The following is an 18,176-nucleotide window of genomic DNA, read 5'->3' as shown; positions in this document are numbered from 1 at the left end:
ATTTCCTGTTGTATGCAAATTACCACCTGAAAATCACAATTTTAAAAACATGTTTGAATAACTGTCTTCACCACCTGATTAATTTTTACAATATGCAAATATGACTTACATGGTTAATTTTGTTTGTTATGATATTTCTGCCAACTTTCCTTTTTTTTCGGGTGGCTACTTCATTTTGTCTCCTAATTTAATTTTTCCTCAGATGTCTTCCTACTTGACAATACTTAGACACAATATTTACCCTTTTATTTATCTAGAATTCATTTCTATATAAAACAATTCTTTTAAAAACATTTACTTCTGTAAATTATAAAATATATTCCCCTTGACAAAGCCTAAAAAAATATAAGAATATAATGGTTAAAGTAAAAATTCATAATTCAATGATCCAGATCACTGCTAACATGTGTAAAATATCCCAGGTACAAGCAATGCTACTATCGCATCCATGCTTTTTTCCTGCATATTGTACAAATTAATCAGTTTAAGGCTTATAATTGGGCAGAGGCTGAATCTTTTCTTGTTTTTATAATACACAGGTTTAAATAGCCATGCTATTTCTGAAGTGACCCTTAAATGCCTTGAAAGTTATTGAATGGGACTCTCAAATCCTGTAGACTTGGGGTGAAAAAAAAAAGGCAGATAAATCCTATGCTTGGAATAGCAGATTATCAATTTGATGATGAATAAGGGGTTAAGGGAATTTCAAAATAAATAGGATAGAAGGGCGGGAGAGAGGGATGGCAGGAGGGAAGGAGGATTTGGAAGTTACTTGCAGAGTTTTAACAGCAGAATGTTATAATTGCTGTCCCCCCCCCCCCATGCTGTACATTGAATCGATGTTTAGTAAATATAAACTAGTTTTCATGTTTCAACATCCATTTTTTAAAACCTTAAAATAAGTTATATAAAATGGGGGTGAGAAGTATCCAGGAAATACTGAAATAGAGGCTTTTTAGAAAGATAAAAATGTTAATGGAAGGAAACTATAGAAAAAAATTCAGAAAGAAATCTTGGACTAGAGCATACTGTGGGAGGTGATCAAACTATGGGCCACAGAAAATTTTAGGATGAGATTTAATGAAATTATCTTGCGCTGTCGCTTATTTCCCTGGTTCTTTTTTTTTCCCCCCTAGATTTTGGGTGTCATGTTCTCATTTCATTTGCCTCTAGGTATCTTTTGATTTCTTCCTTGATCTCATTGTTAACCCATTCACTTTTATTTTTTAAAAATATATTTTATTGATTTTTTACGGAGAGGAAGGGAGAAGGATAGAGAGCTAGAAACATCGATGAGAGAGAAACATGGATCAGCTGCCTCCTGCACACCTCCCTACTGGGGATGTGCCCGCAACCAAGGTACATGCCCTTGACTAGAATCGAACCTGGGACCCTTCAGTCCGCAGGCTGACACTCTATCCACTGAGCCAAACCGGTTAGGGCTCTCTCGTTCTTTTTTGATGACACTTTGCATCTCCCAAAGGTTTTATGTGACAGAGCATTTCTGTGATGCTCGTCTCAGAGACACCACCGAGGGATGCAATGATTCTATCAGTCAATAATGAGGGCCGCTATCTGCCCTGAGCAAGAGAGTGGCCTGGACAGGGCTGTCCTCCGCTCCCGTACCTGTTGTTTTGCTAACATTTTTTCCTTGATTTCTAGCTCCATCTTTAGCTGTCTCTCCAGAAGGGCAGCTTTCCTCATGATAGTGGCTATAGTGATCTCCTTCTGATGCAGCTCCTCTGTTAGGCCAGAGATCTCGTTCCGCATTCTTTCCTGCTCACAGCTGTGGTGCTCTCCCTCCTGGCAGAGATGGCTCCTTATCTGCAGCAGATAGAGTCCAGGGAACATTAAGGAGTCCTGCCATTTGTAAAGCAGCTAAAAGCTTTTACTCGTCGCGTTCTGTCTTCTTACCCTACCTTAAAACGTAGGCAGGCCCTCTCCACCCCCATTTTCTGATCAATGCTAAGTTAAAAACAGATATGTACAATAATGATTCGTTTACGTTTTTCCTTCCAATTTCAAATGTTCATTTCTGACTTCTATTTTCTATTGTGCATAAATCATCACCTACTGCTGACACCAGTTTGATAGGCAGGTGAAGAAAGTAATATCAGACATTCTCCTCCAGCTCTCATTGGTATACAAAAAAACTGCACGATGGATGTGCACAATTTTGTGAGTTTGGACCCACACTCAGGCTACTGTCACCACAATCAAGGTAATAATCATATGCGTTAACTGCAAATATTTCCTTGTGTCCCTTAGTTATTTAATTAGTGTGTGTGTGTGTGTGTGTGTGTGTGTGTGTGTGTGTGTGTGTGGTAACAACACTTAATATGAGATCTTCTTAAATTTTTACCTGCACAACACCTTATTGCTAACTACAGGCACTGTTTTGTGCAGCGCATTCTGGGACTTAATTCATCTTGTAAAACTGAATTGTATGCCCATTGAGCAGCCACCCCATGATTGCTGTGGTAGAAGAGGACTGAACCCACGATCCGGAGCAAGCAGTTTTTAGGGAGAAAAAATTGGCTTAGAGAGGGTAAGTGATTTGCTCAAAGTCACAAAGCTACTAACTGACAGAGCCAGGACTATAACCTAGGACTCCTGGCTTTAAATTCAGTACTTTTTTTTTTTTTTTTTTTTACTAAATTGTGCTGTACTTTTTGTGATTAAATCCTATGTTTTTCAGAATCATGTTATGATAAATTTCAAACTTAATGTGTCCATGAAAACATATCGCCTCCTTCCTTAGCCTGTGGAGCCTCATATTCTCAATCTCAGCTCAGGATCACCTTGGACTCCTCCCACCCTCCCCCTCCCCAATCCATTCAGGCAGCAAATTCTGTCTCTTCTGTTTCACTCTCTCTTAAATCTCACCCCTCTTCTACCTAGTCCAGCCTCTTACTGTCTTTCTATATATCATTCACTGGCTCTAATTCTTGGTGTTCAGAGATAAAGTACACAGTCACTAATCTCAGAAACCACAGTCCTTTGGGAGAAACAGAAAAATTAACAGTTACAACACAGTGTCACAATAGTGACAAGTAACAGTGACAACACAGTGTCACAATAGTGGCAAGTGCCCCCTTGCCACTGGGGCCTCTCTTTTTAAAGCCTCTCTTTTTGTATGTGTCTGTGTGTGTTCTAAGTGCTCTCCATATATCATCTCATTTAATCCCCACACAGCTCTCTATTTCGCAGATTGGAAAATTAAGTTCACATAACTGCTCGCAGTCACATTCTGGTGACAGGCGACACTGTGCTGTGGACCCTCTGGGAGCGGAGCCCTGGAAGGTGGTTCACACACGGAGAGCTAGACTGGGGTGCCCTGACGTGGAAAGCAGGCATGTCCCACAGGCAAACCGGATCCAGCCCCAGGCTATGCTACCAGCCCTCATATGATTCTATTCTTATCACTAACGCTTTCTGAATTTCAGAGTTGGACGTGACATGAGAAATCACATGGTCCAACCCCATCATTTAACAGATAGAAAAAAAAGACCCAGAGGTCAAGGAACTGACTGAGTCTACGTTATCCAGCTCCCAGGGGCAGAAGAGGAGATGAGGAAAGTGAAGGACAGGTGCCTCATCCTGAGGACGATGTTACAAGTCTCCTTTCATCTCCCGTCTTCTCTCTCCAGGCTTTTCCTTACAATTTTTTTTTTTTAACTAGGTTGTTCTGTAGTTGGTCCCAGTTTGAATTTTGCTGTTTGCATCCCTGTGGTGTAGTTTACCTGTTTGTTTTTTTAATGTTCGAAAATGAATATGCTATAGTGAAAGTGGAGTAAACTGTTTTTCCCATTTAGTTATTAAAACAACACGCTGTACTGCAAAACACCCTTCTAAATGAGATTAACCTGCCTAGCTATAAATAATTGTTGGCTTTATTAAAAATGTCAACTTTACCACAAATAAATGACTAAAACTAGTTCTATGTTAAAAAGTGAAGATACATAATAGATGGCCCTTGTTGGTGTTATCACTAGAGAATGAAAATGCTCTCCACAACCACTTCCTGGAAGCTAGAGCTGTTTATGCACAACTCCTCTGCTACCTTGTCTGCATGGCAGTGCATGGTCTACAGGTCTCCCAGAGCCTAGGAAGAGATTTGTGCCTTGTATTCTCTCCTTCCATATCAAAACAGTGTAAAATCAGTATAGTCCTTATATTACTCAAAGTTTTATTACTCTTTCTAGATCTATGAGGTCAAGAAGAGTGTAACTACACTTTAGGTGGCTTTAATCAATTATCATAATGTATCCACTGGAGACACCAGAAGGAACAGTGTTTTAAAGTTATAGTTTTACATGCCCGTAAAATCGGTTGTATGGGAATATGTGAAAAATATAAGGAAATAGTCATTAATTCACATCACCTTTCCTACACATCATAGTTGCCTCACAGTCAACTCTCTGAGAGACAGGATTTATCTTTAACATCATCGTATTTCCTACAGAAATAAGCAGAATAGCTAGTAGTCCTACTAGATGCTCAGTGAGTGTTTATTGAATTTATACAAACAATAATTGAAGTTATGACCCCCATACAATGATGGGAGATCTGAACCTTAACATTAATGAATTCATTCTCTAATAGTTATTTTCACTTATTGTGTGTCCGGCATTGTGCTGGTAATTCACAACTACACCCAGGATTTTTCTACTTTTAGCAATTGTTTAGATTATACAACACTGGATATTCGGTGTGATCGCCAAACCTAAATAAAGAACCAGAGGAGTGAGTAGTAGCTGTGATAAACTCATGGAAGAGAGCCACTACTGGATTTTCCTAGCGGGAGAAGAGAATATACGTTTTGTAGGAGTTAAGAACCACAGTGCCCAGGTCTTATTCATCCTTGTATTTTTTTCTTTTATTGATTTTTTACAGAGAGGAAGGGAGAGGGATAGAGAGTTAGAAACATCCATGAGAGAGAAACATCGATCAGCTGCCTCCTGCACGCCCCCTACTGGGGATGTGCCCGCAACCAAGGTACATGCCCTTAACCAGAATCAAACCTGGGACCCTTCAGTCTGCAGGCTGACGCTCTATCCACTGAGCCAAACCGGTTAGGGCCATCCTTGTATTTCTAGCTCCTGGGAGAGCACTTGGCACATGGTAGGTGCTCAGTGACAAAATGTGGGTGTAACCTGATACAATAGCAGCCAGTGTCTACCAGGTGCTTCCTCTGAGCTAGGCAGACCCTGTTCTAAGCATTTCACATGTATTACTTCTTTATGGATTTTAACTTAGGGGAAGAGTATGAACTCTGAGTCAGATCACCTGGATTCAAATCTGGCCTCTGCCAGATTAGTCGTATAATATTGGGAAAAATTACCTACCCTTAGCTTCCTCCAATATTAAAAGAGAATAATAGTAGTACCTACCTTTTAAGATGGTTGTGAGGAATAAATGAATTAGGATTTGTTAAGCCTTTAGAACAGCTCCTGGCACCTGGTAAGTGCTATTTAAGTAGCTCATTGGAGCCTCATCACAACCTTAGGAGGTATGTACTTATGATCCCATCCCCATCCTAGAAACGTGGACCCTGAGTAACTTGCATACACAACTCCCACCTTCCTCACTAACATGTGGCTGATGCCCATCTGTGGACTCATACTTCTTGCTATGAGCTCCCTCTCATGGAGCTACAGGCCCTCCACATGACACAGGCAGTCTCCCGTGGCTGAGTGATGTCCTAGTGTTTGTGGTTCTTACAGCAGCACACAGAAGAATGTCAGTGTTAGCAGCTTGGAGAAGAATATAGAAGGGAAAAGAAGGGAATGAGAAGGAAGGACCGCCCCCCCCCCCGCCCCCCCGTCCCTGCCCCCGCCTCCCGCAGGGAAAGACTGCCTGGAAGAACGGAGTTCATTATTTTCCATACCTTAGTCAGTTCTTTCTCATGATTTGGTTGATCCGGGGTCAGTGAAAACAGTTCTTTCCTTTTCCTTTCTGGTTCTTTAATAGAAGGTGAATAAGATGATTCAAGTCTACAAATCCAAAGGAGGGAAAATTAAGCTAACTTGATAAATTGTTAGCATTATGTTGTTAATTTAGACCATCACAGATAGATTATTAGTTTATTGGGATCATTTCTAGGTACGGAAATTGCAAGTTACATTACATTCAGATCTCATAAGTATTTACCTATTTAACTGAGTGCAAATGTTTTTAGCTGAAAAAACAAACAAAACAACTCAGCTAGCAATTAATATGGAATTTTAATTGTGCATTAAAAATTAGCAGAATACTTGGTTTACATATGGAGATAAGATTTTTGGATGAGAAGAAAAGCCTGTCTCCTATAATAAAATAGCTTGAGAACCATCAGAAAAGGAAATACACCTGAGTTGCTTCTACAGCATGGGAAGAAACTATGCCAGCAGGAATCTGAGGGAGAAACCACTCCATAAAAGTGTCCCCGATGACTGAATCTGGCAGGCTACTCAGAGAGAGCTCAACGACATCTATTCTTTGGCTGTTCCATTCATAAAATGGAATTGCAACCACATACGGATATAGAGAGCAAAAGCGAGAATGGGTATAAAAGGTACAATTTCCACAGGAAGCTTGGAGTAGTATAAGCCGGTAATGTGTACATCAGGGAAGTTGGTTAAATAAAATCATTAAAGCAGAACAAATAAAGATAACTAGGTAAGGAAAGCAGTGTGCGTTCTATTGCCTGACTAATCTGGTAGAGTCCCGGGTTCTGAGAAATGTACCCACTTGTACAATTTTAGATTTCCAAGAACTTTGTAAAAGGGTCCACAGATCAAAAACTTAAATCACATAACCAAAACAAAATCTGAGAAAAATAACTAATGAAGAGATTAAAAATAAAGGGATATTTTAAAAGGTACAAATTAATAGTGATATCCTTGAGATACATGTGTCTAGACTGGATGTGCATTTTTATTTATTTTTTTAAATTTATTTATTTTTTAATATATTTTATTGATTTTTTACAGAGAGGAAGGGAGAGAGATAGAGAGTTAGAAACATCGATGAGAGAGAAACATCAATCAGCTGCCTCCTGCACACCCCCTATTGGGGATGCGCCCGCAACCCAGGTACATGCCCTTGACCGGAATCGAACCTGGGACCTTTCAGTCCGCAAGCCGACGCTCTATCCACTGAGCCAAACCGATTTCGGCTGGATGTGCATTTTTAAAATCAAATATACAAAGTGTCCAAAAAATGTATACACATTTAACACTGATAGCTCAATTTATGTTTCTTTCTTTTCAGATTTAACCCATTGGAATTAATAATTATTCAATGTATATATATACATTTTGGGGGAACATCCTGCATATGTTAAGTGTAGAAAACAGAATATGGAGTATATATGCTGCTATAATGTCCTCCAGGAAAAAAACAGTGTCAGCATTTTTGTGTATATTTCTTCTTTTACTATGTAGTTGTATACATACATACACATTTTCCATACAATTAGAATGTACTGTACATATTATTTTTCAGCCTTCTTTTACTTTTAACTCAGTAATATATTGGGAGCATTTTACCCAGTATTCTCCTAAAATGTTATTTCAAAATCAATCTTAAAATTTTCTTATTTGCTATGATTTTCAAATTTCATTTGAAAATGAATTTTCCTTTTTTCAATTCTTCCTAAGGAGTTTTAGGGAGTGGAATGCTAAACTGAATGGTAAAATCCTCATGATGATCTTGTAAATTTGAGTGAATAGAACAAATGTCAAACTTCAAGGTGGACAAGTTCATAGAAGAGAACTATAGTCATGCTAATGTAAAATGGTAATATAAATATATAAGGGAACTATCATTTGTCTCGTAGGAAAGGAGTGTCGGAAATATTTTTAATAACTCTCAGAACCTAGCCCAAGGTGCTTCAACAACTGAAAAAAAGAAAAAGCTAACAAAATCTTAGCATTATTGAGAAAAGTTCTGATTATGAATAAAAACATTACAATGCTACTTCTATTAAACTATTGTATGCCTACTTCCAGGGGTTGCTTCACCTTAACACAACTATAAAGAAGAAACAGAGTCCAAATGAAAGAAACCGAAATAACATAAAAATAATATTAAGGGCAGGACCACATTCATATGAGAACAAATTAGGATTAGAAACTTTCAATGGGAACGATGAAGGCTGAGAAGACTATGCTCAAATCTAAAATAAAATAGAAGCTGTGAAAGTTAAATAACTGTTCATCAACTCTCAGAATACTGGAACTGAGTAATACGATCCAAATGAGAAAGATGTAGCTTGGAGACCAAAATAAAACCAACATAAATAGAGGATGGCAACTAGGCATAACAAAAGAGTTGTATTGGCCAAATATGTGAATAATTGCAAGATTTTAGCTTAAATCATGAATTGAAGGAAAGTTGGCTATGCTTGGAATTTAGCACTGGCCTGGAAGATAGCTGCACTTCACAAAAACACGAGACATGGTTGAGCAGTTTGCTGTTCTAGGAAATTTATGTTTTTAGGCATGTACATTCCTTGTGCGAAGACATTTCTCACCAATTCACTACACTGGAACAGTGCCTTGCACATAATATATTTCCAATAGATTTATTAATGATTGGTGATGATGATACATAGCTTGTATACAGAGCACTCAATAATGCTGACCACCCAATAGGAGGAATCCTACCATCCTTGGTGAGACATACAATAGGTCATTTTTAAGAATCTTAATTTGCCATTTTTGTAAAGGGTAGATCTCAGGCAGGCAAGTACCACAACTTTGAAGAAATAATTGTTACCTTTAAAACAATGTAATCATCTTTCAATAAAGTATCCCTTATCATTTGGCTATTCATTTTTTAAAATCCTATCATTGGTCTGGCAATAGCCTTCAGAATTGAGAAGGATTCAAGTTCTAATGAGAATTAGAACATCAATGAATGGTTGGAATCATCACACTGTCTATTCACAAGCATAAATATTTAATAATCTCCAATAGTCCATTTCCTTTGTGGTTATGGAATATGCAATATCTGTCTGATTTTAAAAGGGGAAAAAGATTTCTAACAAAACCCTTAAATGGAACCAATAAGGTGATGAATGTGGACGCAAAATTAAATACAATATTTATAGGTGAAAAAGTTAACAAGTTTATAGGCAATCAAACTAAAGGCATTTCAAAAATATGAAATAAATCTTATTTATATTTATATATAATTAAATATCAGCTTTATAGTATTGTTTTAATAACATCCTGAAGAATAAAAGTTCTAAGAAAATTTCTGACTCAGTATAACAGGTAAGTATCCATAAACCAGAACATGATATATTTTTCTAGGTATTAATTTTGAAGATAAAATAACCATTAATTTTATTGTTAATATCTAATAATTAACAGCATGTTAATACAAAACAAAGAGACTTTTCTAGTTTCAAATATAAAATTCTTAAAAAGTCAAACAGTATATTTTGAGCAGTTTCTCTCAGGCTGCTGAATAGAAAGAATTACCTTTTTTTATTTTCTTGAGCATTTTGGCACTCTCCTATTTTTAATAATTCTCTGTGCAACTGCAGTCGTTCCATTTCTATAATCCTCAAGAGATCATCACGTGACTGTAACTCACTTTTCACCTCTGAGAGTCCTGCTTCCATGGCCTCAATAAAAACATCAAACATTTTTAATGCTCATATTTGGATGTCATGATGTATAATAACACAGTTTAAAATGTTTAACATCTATGAACCAGCCTAATTTCAAATGAACTGATTGATAGTCTTTGCTGGCTCTGTCTCAGAGAATTTCATTCCTTCATTCATTTTTTCCAACAAATATTTACTGAGCTCTTATTATGTACTCAACACTGAGGGTATAGACAGAGAATCTGTCCTCAATGAGCTGACAACCCAGTGATAATGAGAAAGAATATGGTCACACTGTACATTACTTTGAAAGAGGAAATATAAAAGTATGAATAAAATATCAATGCATAAAATGTGCATAAATGCAAATAATTCCTAATTTAAACTTGATAATAGCCAAGAAAAACATAATTTTAAAGCTGGCCCACCAAGTAAATTACAAATCATGGTTCCACTGCTGTCCAGTGGTAGCCCTACTTTAGCTGGTAGCTAGAACACCAGCAATCCTGTGCGTCCCGTGTTTTATTTTGTTAGCAGGAGAAACTTGGGCAAGTTTAAAAGCTGTTAGGAGAGAGAAGGGGTAATAGTAATGGTGACAGGTTCCTCAGAAGGTGGGTGGGATGGTTCCCAAAGCACAAGTGGACATACTGCCTAATGCAAATACTTCCACATTTCCTCTTTTGCAATAGGAAAGAAGGAAGATGGAATCTAGACAAGGTCATGCATTTGGACATGGGGAGATAAGACGGTGGCTACCAGGTGACTTCTCTTTTCCTTATGAAGAATAAAGGAAGAAGAATTGGACGCGGGAGTTTGGGAGTTATTTTTATTTATTTATTTATTTATTTATTTATTTATTAAAATATATTTTATTGATTTTTCACAGAGAGGAAGGGAGAGGGATAGAGAGTTAGAGTCACCAATGAGAGAGAAACATCGATCAGCTGCCTCCTGCACACCCCCTACTGGGGATGTGCCCCCAACCAAGGTACATGCCCTTGACCGGAATCGAACCTGGGACCCTTCAGTCCGCAGGCCGACGCTCTATCCACTGAGCCACACCGGTCAGGGTGGGAGTTATTTTTGAGAGTGAGAAAAGTCTGGAACCGTCTGCATTGGGAATGGGAGAGTTAGCTAGCTGGAGCAACGCAGTAGGATTCCTGGTAGCGTTGCGTTCTCCCGTGAGGCTTGTGACCGTGACCTGCTGAGGATTTTCTCCAGCAGCACTTGACTGTCCTCTGGGAGAGAGGAAGGGCAGAGTCCTTGCATATCGTCGTATCTCTTCCACTGAATTATACAGGGAAACGAGTATTTATTAAGCATGCCTGACCCTGTTCGTGAAATCCACTGCCATTTTTGCAGATGAGTAAGTTGAGGGCCAGACTTGGTGCACAGTTACACAGCTCCTAAGTGGCAGACTCTGTAATAGAAGTCCCGATTTTTTTGTTTACTACTCCAGCCAGAACATTCAAGACACCAAGATAATTTGTTTTACACAAAGTGAATTAGATCTGTAGCTCACTGGTAAAGACAGAGTGGGGTGTTCTGAGGGCAGGAGGTTTTCTGCTAATAAAGGCTGTAGAAAACACTATAGATATTTTTTAAAGTCAGTTGTTCAATAATTCTTAATATATATTTGATAACAGATTTATTCAAATATAATCCACGTACTATAAAACTCGTCCATTTAAAGTATACAATTCAGTGGATTTTAGTATATTCATAAATTTGTGCAAGCATCACTACTATCTAATTCAAGTACATTTCTATCACTCCCAAAATGAACCTAATAGCCATTAGTAGTCACTCCCCTCCCCGCAGCCCTGGCAACCACGAAGGTATGTCTGTCGCTATGAAATTGCCTATTCCGGACCTTTCATACAAATTAAACACACACTATGTGGCCTTCTGTGACTGGCGTCTTTCACTTAGCATCATGTTTTCCAGGTTTATCCATGTTGTAGTACTTTATTCCCTTTTATTGATAAACTAGAGGCCCAGCACATGAAATCGTGCACAGTAGCCTGCTGCTGCTCGCAGCCCCACCCACCTGCCCGCTGCCCCACTGTGCTTGCAGCACTGCCCACCCACCCGCTACTGCTTGCTGCACTCGCTGCCCTGCCCGCCTGCCATCCTCCTTGCTGCGATCAGAGCCTGTGAGCCAGAGGGGAGATACCGAGAAGTGCTCAATGCACCTCATGGTGACTGGTCGTTTGGTCGTGCTGGTCCTCATGGACACTGGCTTTTTATATATATAGATAATATTGAATTGTATGAATATACCACATTTTATTAATTTTTTTGTTTGTTTTTTGTTTGTTCGTTTTTTTTCCTTGTTTTTTTTTTTATTGCTTAAAGTATTACAAAGGGTATTACATATGTGTCCCTTTTTTCCCCCCCGCCCTTGACAGTCCCCTAGCCTCTCCTATCCCCCAGTGTCTTATGTCCATTGGTTATGCTTATATGCATGCATACAAGTCCTTTGGTTGATCTCTTACTCCCCTCCCTCCTGCCCGCCAACCCTCCCCGGCCTTCCCAATGCAGTTTGACAATCTGTTTGAGGCAGCTCTGCCTCTGTATCTATTATTGTTCAAAAGTTTATAATGGTCTCTATTATCCATGAATGAGTGAGATCAATATACCACATTTTATTTATTATTCAGCATTTGGTGGACATTTGGGTGTTTCTTCTTTTTAGCTATTATGAACAATACTGCTTTGAAAAGATATGTACAAGCTTATATGCATGGGTATATGTTTTCTTATTCATTAATTTTTATCCAAAAATTCCTAGAAATATAATGGTGTACACAGTATAGAACTTATGTATTCCCAGATAAACTTTTTTACCAAAGCCTTAAAATTTACATTATTTTACAGAAGACCTAGAGACCTGGTTCAGTGAAGGACTTAATTGCAATATCTTAGCCCCAGAAGTTCCTGGCTGGCTCTGAAAAAAGTATAAGAATATGTTCAAACTAGAGGCCCGGTGCACGAAATTCGTGCAGGGGGGGGGGATGCCCCTCAGCCTGGCCTGCACCCTCTCCAATCCGGGAGCCCTTGGGGGATGTCCGACTGCCGGTTTAGGGGGCTGAGGCAGAGGCAATTAGGGGCGATCAGGCAAGCAGGGGAGAGCAGTTAGGGGCAATCCAGCCGGCAGGGGAGAGTGGTTAGGGGCGATCAGGCTGACAAGGGGGAGCGGTTAGGGGCGACATCCCTCTTGCAATCTGGCACTGCTGGCTCCTAACTGCTCACCTGCCTGCCTGCCTGACTATCCCTAACCCCTCTGCCTGCCTGCCTGATCACCCCTAACCTCCCTGCCTACCTGCCTGATCACCCCTAACCACTCTCCCCTACTGGCCTGATCGCCCCTAACCACTCTCCCCTGCCAACCTGATCACCACTAACTGCTCTCCCCTGCCAGCCTGATCTCCCCTAACTGCCTCTGCCTTGGCCCCAGCCACCGTGGCTTTGCCCGGAAGGATGTCCGGAAGACGTTCAATCTAATTAGCATATTACCCTTTTATTAGTATAGATAGGTGACTTAATAGTCTTATTTGGATAAAGTGCCTGTTTCAAACAGTGGGACTTTTAGATAAGTTTAAAATTTTAAAATAAACAAAAGAAATGTGAAACAATAGATTAGCAAGTAGTAACACAAATTAATCTGATGTGACTATCATCCATTACTTTGCCCAGCTGAAGAGAACTACCTGTGCTCCTTGCTTTGCAAATTTGCCACCAGGGAGCGATCTAACATGAAGCTGCATGTAGAAAAGTGGGCCTGCCTCCACTTGGGCAGTGCAGCACAGGAGTCTCCAGCTCCAGGCCAGTGAATTGTAGTGTCACCTCGGGCTAGAGTTAACAGAAATTCTGTAAAATGTCATAACAATGGAGTCTATTTGTTCACTGTTAATGAAAATAATACCTGTAAGAGTAACACTTGGAGATATCATTAAGGGGAAAAAATGCTTATTTATTGTGATTTAGCTCTACAAGGAGGGGGATTTATGTTAAAATTGAAATTCTTCATAATACAAATCAATAGTAATGAGTTGATACATTTTTCTTATATGATTAAATATGAAAAAGTTTTATTATAATTGACAACAGTATGGAAATTGACTTAAAAGAGGTCAATTTACCTCTTTGATTAACTGAGAGTTGTTTTTTGACTTATGCAATATCCCTTTGAATTCAATGTTAATAATATCAAGTTGACCTAAGAATTAGTGAATTTATTTAACTTAGATGTAGTTTTTAAATTGGCATGCTTTTGCATAAAAGTTAAATCAGTTATTTTCAATATGGATGCAGATATTCAGGAAATAATTTTTTGGTATTTGTTTCAGATATTAGAACACTTTCAAGTTTGTTGGGAACAACTGGGGTACGTAAAGCTACTTTTTTAACTGTAAATTTTATGAAATCTATGTACAGATGAGGTATTTAAAATGAAGACTTAGTATCTAAATTGAGATATGTTTTAAGTGTAAAATACCCACCAGATTTTGAAGATTTAGTATGAAGAGAAATGGGAAGCATCTCATTAATAATTTTTACATTGATTATATTTTGAAATGATAATACTTAAGTATATGTTTGTTGAAGAAAATATATCACTATTATATATTAATCTCACCCATTTCTTAATAATTCTTTTAATGTATCTACTAGAAAAATCCAAATTATATTTGTGGCTTGACATATTTCTACTGGACAGTGTTGCTATAGTATTTGATGACACATTAACAAGCAAACAGAAAGGGGTCAAGTTTTTTTTGGCATAAATATTTGAAAAAATTCAGAACAGTTTATTTGTCATTAATCACCACTGGGAAATATTGAACACTTGATAAATGTGAGTGTAGTGCAGCATAGTGATTAAATATATTCAATGAAATTCAAATGTACACTCACACATTTCAGTGTTGTAGAAGGACAGCGAGAAGATATGATTCATGTGAAAATTCAGATGCACATGGCATTAAAGTGTGTTATAAACTAAAGAGAATTTTATATGCAATAAGTGACAGTAATTCAAATTGAAATTATTAGTTTTTTTTTAATTCATGTGCAAGATGTGGAGCACTGTCATGTGACAGTTTTGCAAAAAGAAAAACTTCTTTCTAACTACAGCACTGGTTACAGTAATTATTTACCTCTAATTATTCCCATTTCATAAAATACACATTTTGTAAAACAAGCTTAAGGCCCATCTGTTTAGTTAGAAATTTGCCTAATGGTTTGAGAGAAGCTGTGATTTTATTTTTTTATTATTATTTAAAAAATGTATCTTTGTTGTTGAAGAGCATTACAGATATCTTTCCCCCCCTATGTAGCCCCCCTTCCCTCTCCCACCCCACTCCCCAGGTCTTCACCACACTGTTGCCTGTGCCCATGGGTTATGCATATATGCATATATGTTCTTTGGTTAATCTCTTCCCACCCCCCCGCTTTCCTTCTGAGATTAGTCAGTCTATTTCATAGAGAAGCTATGATTTTAAACCTTCAAATCAGCTACCAAATAGCAAATAATTGATATCTTATCACTTAATATTTATTCTAAAGCAAAAGAATGAAACATAAGTAAAATTTGGAAATAAAACAGAGAAATGTCCAAATGAAAGCATTATTTTCAGCATTTTTTCCAAATGCATCAAAAATAGCATTCTCCTGGGAGTAGAGATCTTATCTTGAGTTTTTAAAAACCAAATTGCTTCTCAAGAACTTTTCATTAGAATTAAATTGTGTGTGTGTAACAAATACCCTAGAATAATTTGATTTATTTTTTAACACATGCAATTCTTTTGTAAAATATAAAATGAAAATTCTTAGTTTAAATTTAATAATGTTCCTAGATCCAAGGGTAATTAAATTATTTTTTAATGAATAAATGTTTATAAAAATAACTCTGGTAACTTTCTCATAGAAATTGGTGGACAATAAATCAATAACAGTCACATTAAAATTTATCACAAAGTAGAGTTAGAGAATTACTGGTGAAGGATATGAGAAAACTAACATTTCAAAATTTAAAGCAAAGTTTCTCAACCCAGCACTATTTACATTTTGGTCTGTATTATTCTTTGTTATGAGGGTTGTCTTGTGCATTGTACGATGTTTAGCAACATTCCCAGCCTCTACCCACTAGATGCCATTAATAACCCTTTTCCCTCTAGTGACAACCAAAATGTATCCAGGTATTACCAAGTGTCACCTGGGGAGCAAAATCACCCCAGTAGATAACTACTGATTTCAAGGAAAATTATAATGGTTAGACAATTAATACTATTATTTTATAACCTTTAGTATAAATACCAATAAAACTATATGTCGCAATTATATGGACTTCTATGAATAGCTGGGTTTTTATTTTGTTAGGATATATCCAGGGACTGTTAATAAATTATTAAGTACATTAACATATGTATACATAAGGAGAAGTCAAAGTGGGTAGCATGGACTTTCCTTTGCCCAGACAACCCACAGAGCCTTCTCAGGACTATGTGTAAGGCCCTGGAAGTTTGAATAAATCTTAGGTTGAGGGGTGAGTCTATCCTGTTGATCTTGGCTCAGGAGGGCAAGTCAATGGAATGATATTGCTAAAGGCCAGGGTGACACTGGCCATCTGGTGGTTTGAGTTGTCTCACTTCCTCTACCTGTTCAGACTTTCAGGTTACACTTGCTCTCTCCCTGTCGATAGGTGTGTGTCCGTGTGATAAGTGTGAGAAGCACAGGTTTAAGACAGTTACTTGGAGAGAGGGTTAAGATTATAATCTGAACTGGGAATGCTAATTTATTAGTGTTTCTCAATGGACACTCTTCCGCTCTTTGTAACATACTCTCTTTTACAAGACCCTCCAATGTACTTTCTGGAAAAGTATAAATGATCGAGTACTGAGATGTGAAAGGGTGGGGTTGCTCAAGGAAAGCATTACAGAAAGTTAGTCATGCTTTCCAGACAGGGCAACAAGAGGCTCTTTCTAGAATATGGAATAAGAGCAGCGACTTTTTTTAAAATTTGACTTTATTGTTGAAAGTATTACAGATGTCCCCTTGTTTGAGAGCAGCAATCTCTATCCTGCAAGTGAGTTAAGGCCTGAAAGCTGAACCTTGGCCTACAAGAGGGAATGTTCTGAGATGCTGTAATAGCTGCATCTATTTGTTTAAGAGGAGCTATTGTTAATGAACAAGCTGAACCTCACTGGAGGGTAGAACCAGAATTATGAAATATATTCCAGGCAAACTAAAGATTTCTAGGGACCAGCACCCAAAAGACTTCAAGAGGGGACAAAGAGAACTCTTCAGTTTGTGCGGGATAACCTGAGACCTAGAGGAGAATATTCAGGAAGCACCCAGAAAAATAACCTATTGATTATGATCCTGGTGCAGACTCCTGCAGTACAAAGACAGCTGCATAAAATAAATTTCGGAATCTCAGAGGGAAGGTAGGGGAGGGTGGGGGGTGGGGTGGGAGGTAATCAACTAAGTTGTCTTTAAATCAGGGCCAGAGGCATGAGCAATTGTCCCAGTACCCAGGAAAATGAAGGGGAAGTACCTCTGAAAGGAAGAGATCCTTTCAGAACACCAGCAACCATGAAAGCCCAGCTTCAATAGGACTAGGTAGGCTGACTGTGGAGCTAAACACTAGAAAACACCTAGACAACTTCCAGAGCAGGAGTAAGGGCTAATCTCATTTCTATTATAGTGAAGCCAGAGAAAACATCAGGAATACCCTTTCTATGCCTGGAAAATGTATGGCTTCCTTCGTGGTCAGTATTTGTGGTTTGGCTTTGTTTGTTTGTTTACATCTGTATTCTAATTTGTATTAGAATAACAAACCCCTCCCAAACAAAGCTGGAATTGGGGCTGGGGGAGATGTATTTCTCTTAGAAATGCCACAGAATAGGAGAAGCTGGCAGCCTTGTGTTCTGTCTCCTTGCAAACTTGGGGAGAGGGAACATCAGAAGAGTAGATGCTAGCAGAGAAAGAATTTAAAGGACTAACCGCTTACATAACCCCCTATATAATGGAGCAGGAGGGGAGTCGGGGAGTGAGGGGTTGGCCCAAGACTAATAAATGACCCTGGGAGTTGAAGTGGCAGGAGATCCTGAGGTGGAGTATCTTAGAGAAGAAAGTGGAGTCTGCTCAGGTAGTGACCTGAAAAAGTATCCTTGGCATGGGGAGGGGATGAAGTGGGACTAAGAAATAGGCTAATTGAGGAAAGAGGCTGAGCGTTTGGAGGTGGGAGGTAAGACCTAGAAAGGGAGACAGAACCACAGAATGTCTCATGTACTAGTACATGGGATACCCATGAATAAGAAACGCATATTTAGTCAAATTCGTAATGACCAATTTTGATGAATGCGGTATAACTTCCGTGGTTGCAAAAAGTAGAAAGAAAAGAAATTTTCGAGTTAAGAAAATTAATGCTCGGAAAAACCATCAATCACATCTGTCAGTGTGGAAGTTAACAAAAAACAAAGAAAAAACAAACAAATTCCAGGCTACTGTTTGAGAAATGATGATGGTAAGGTTAACGATGATAAATTACAGAGAGTGACCCCCA

At 38.3% G+C, this 18,176-nt stretch overlaps 1 protein-coding gene across 1 annotated transcript in view; it reads right to left on the bottom strand.

The window, feature by feature from the left end:
- Nucleotides 1–18,176, bottom strand: part of DEUP1 (deuterosome assembly protein 1) — a 74,558-nt gene that overhangs the window by 24,312 nt on the left and 32,070 nt on the right. The window contains exons 7-9 of the mRNA XM_081098908.1: nucleotides 9,474–9,619; nucleotides 5,891–5,996; nucleotides 1,627–1,824 (exon numbers count right to left, since the gene is read on the bottom strand). Of these exons, the coding sequence (XP_080955034.1) occupies nucleotides 1,627–1,824; nucleotides 5,891–5,996; nucleotides 9,474–9,619 (450 nt within the window). The remainder of the gene's footprint in view (nucleotides 1–1,626; nucleotides 1,825–5,890; nucleotides 5,997–9,473; nucleotides 9,620–18,176) is intronic.

Source organism: Myotis nattereri (assembly GCF_964212035.1).
Source record: "Myotis nattereri genome assembly, chromosome: 9".
Classification (NCBI taxonomy): Eukaryota; Metazoa; Chordata; class Mammalia; order Chiroptera; family Vespertilionidae; genus Myotis; species Myotis nattereri.
Note: the sequence above shows the minus strand (reverse complement) of the source record. Positions and strands in the feature narration are given on the sequence as shown.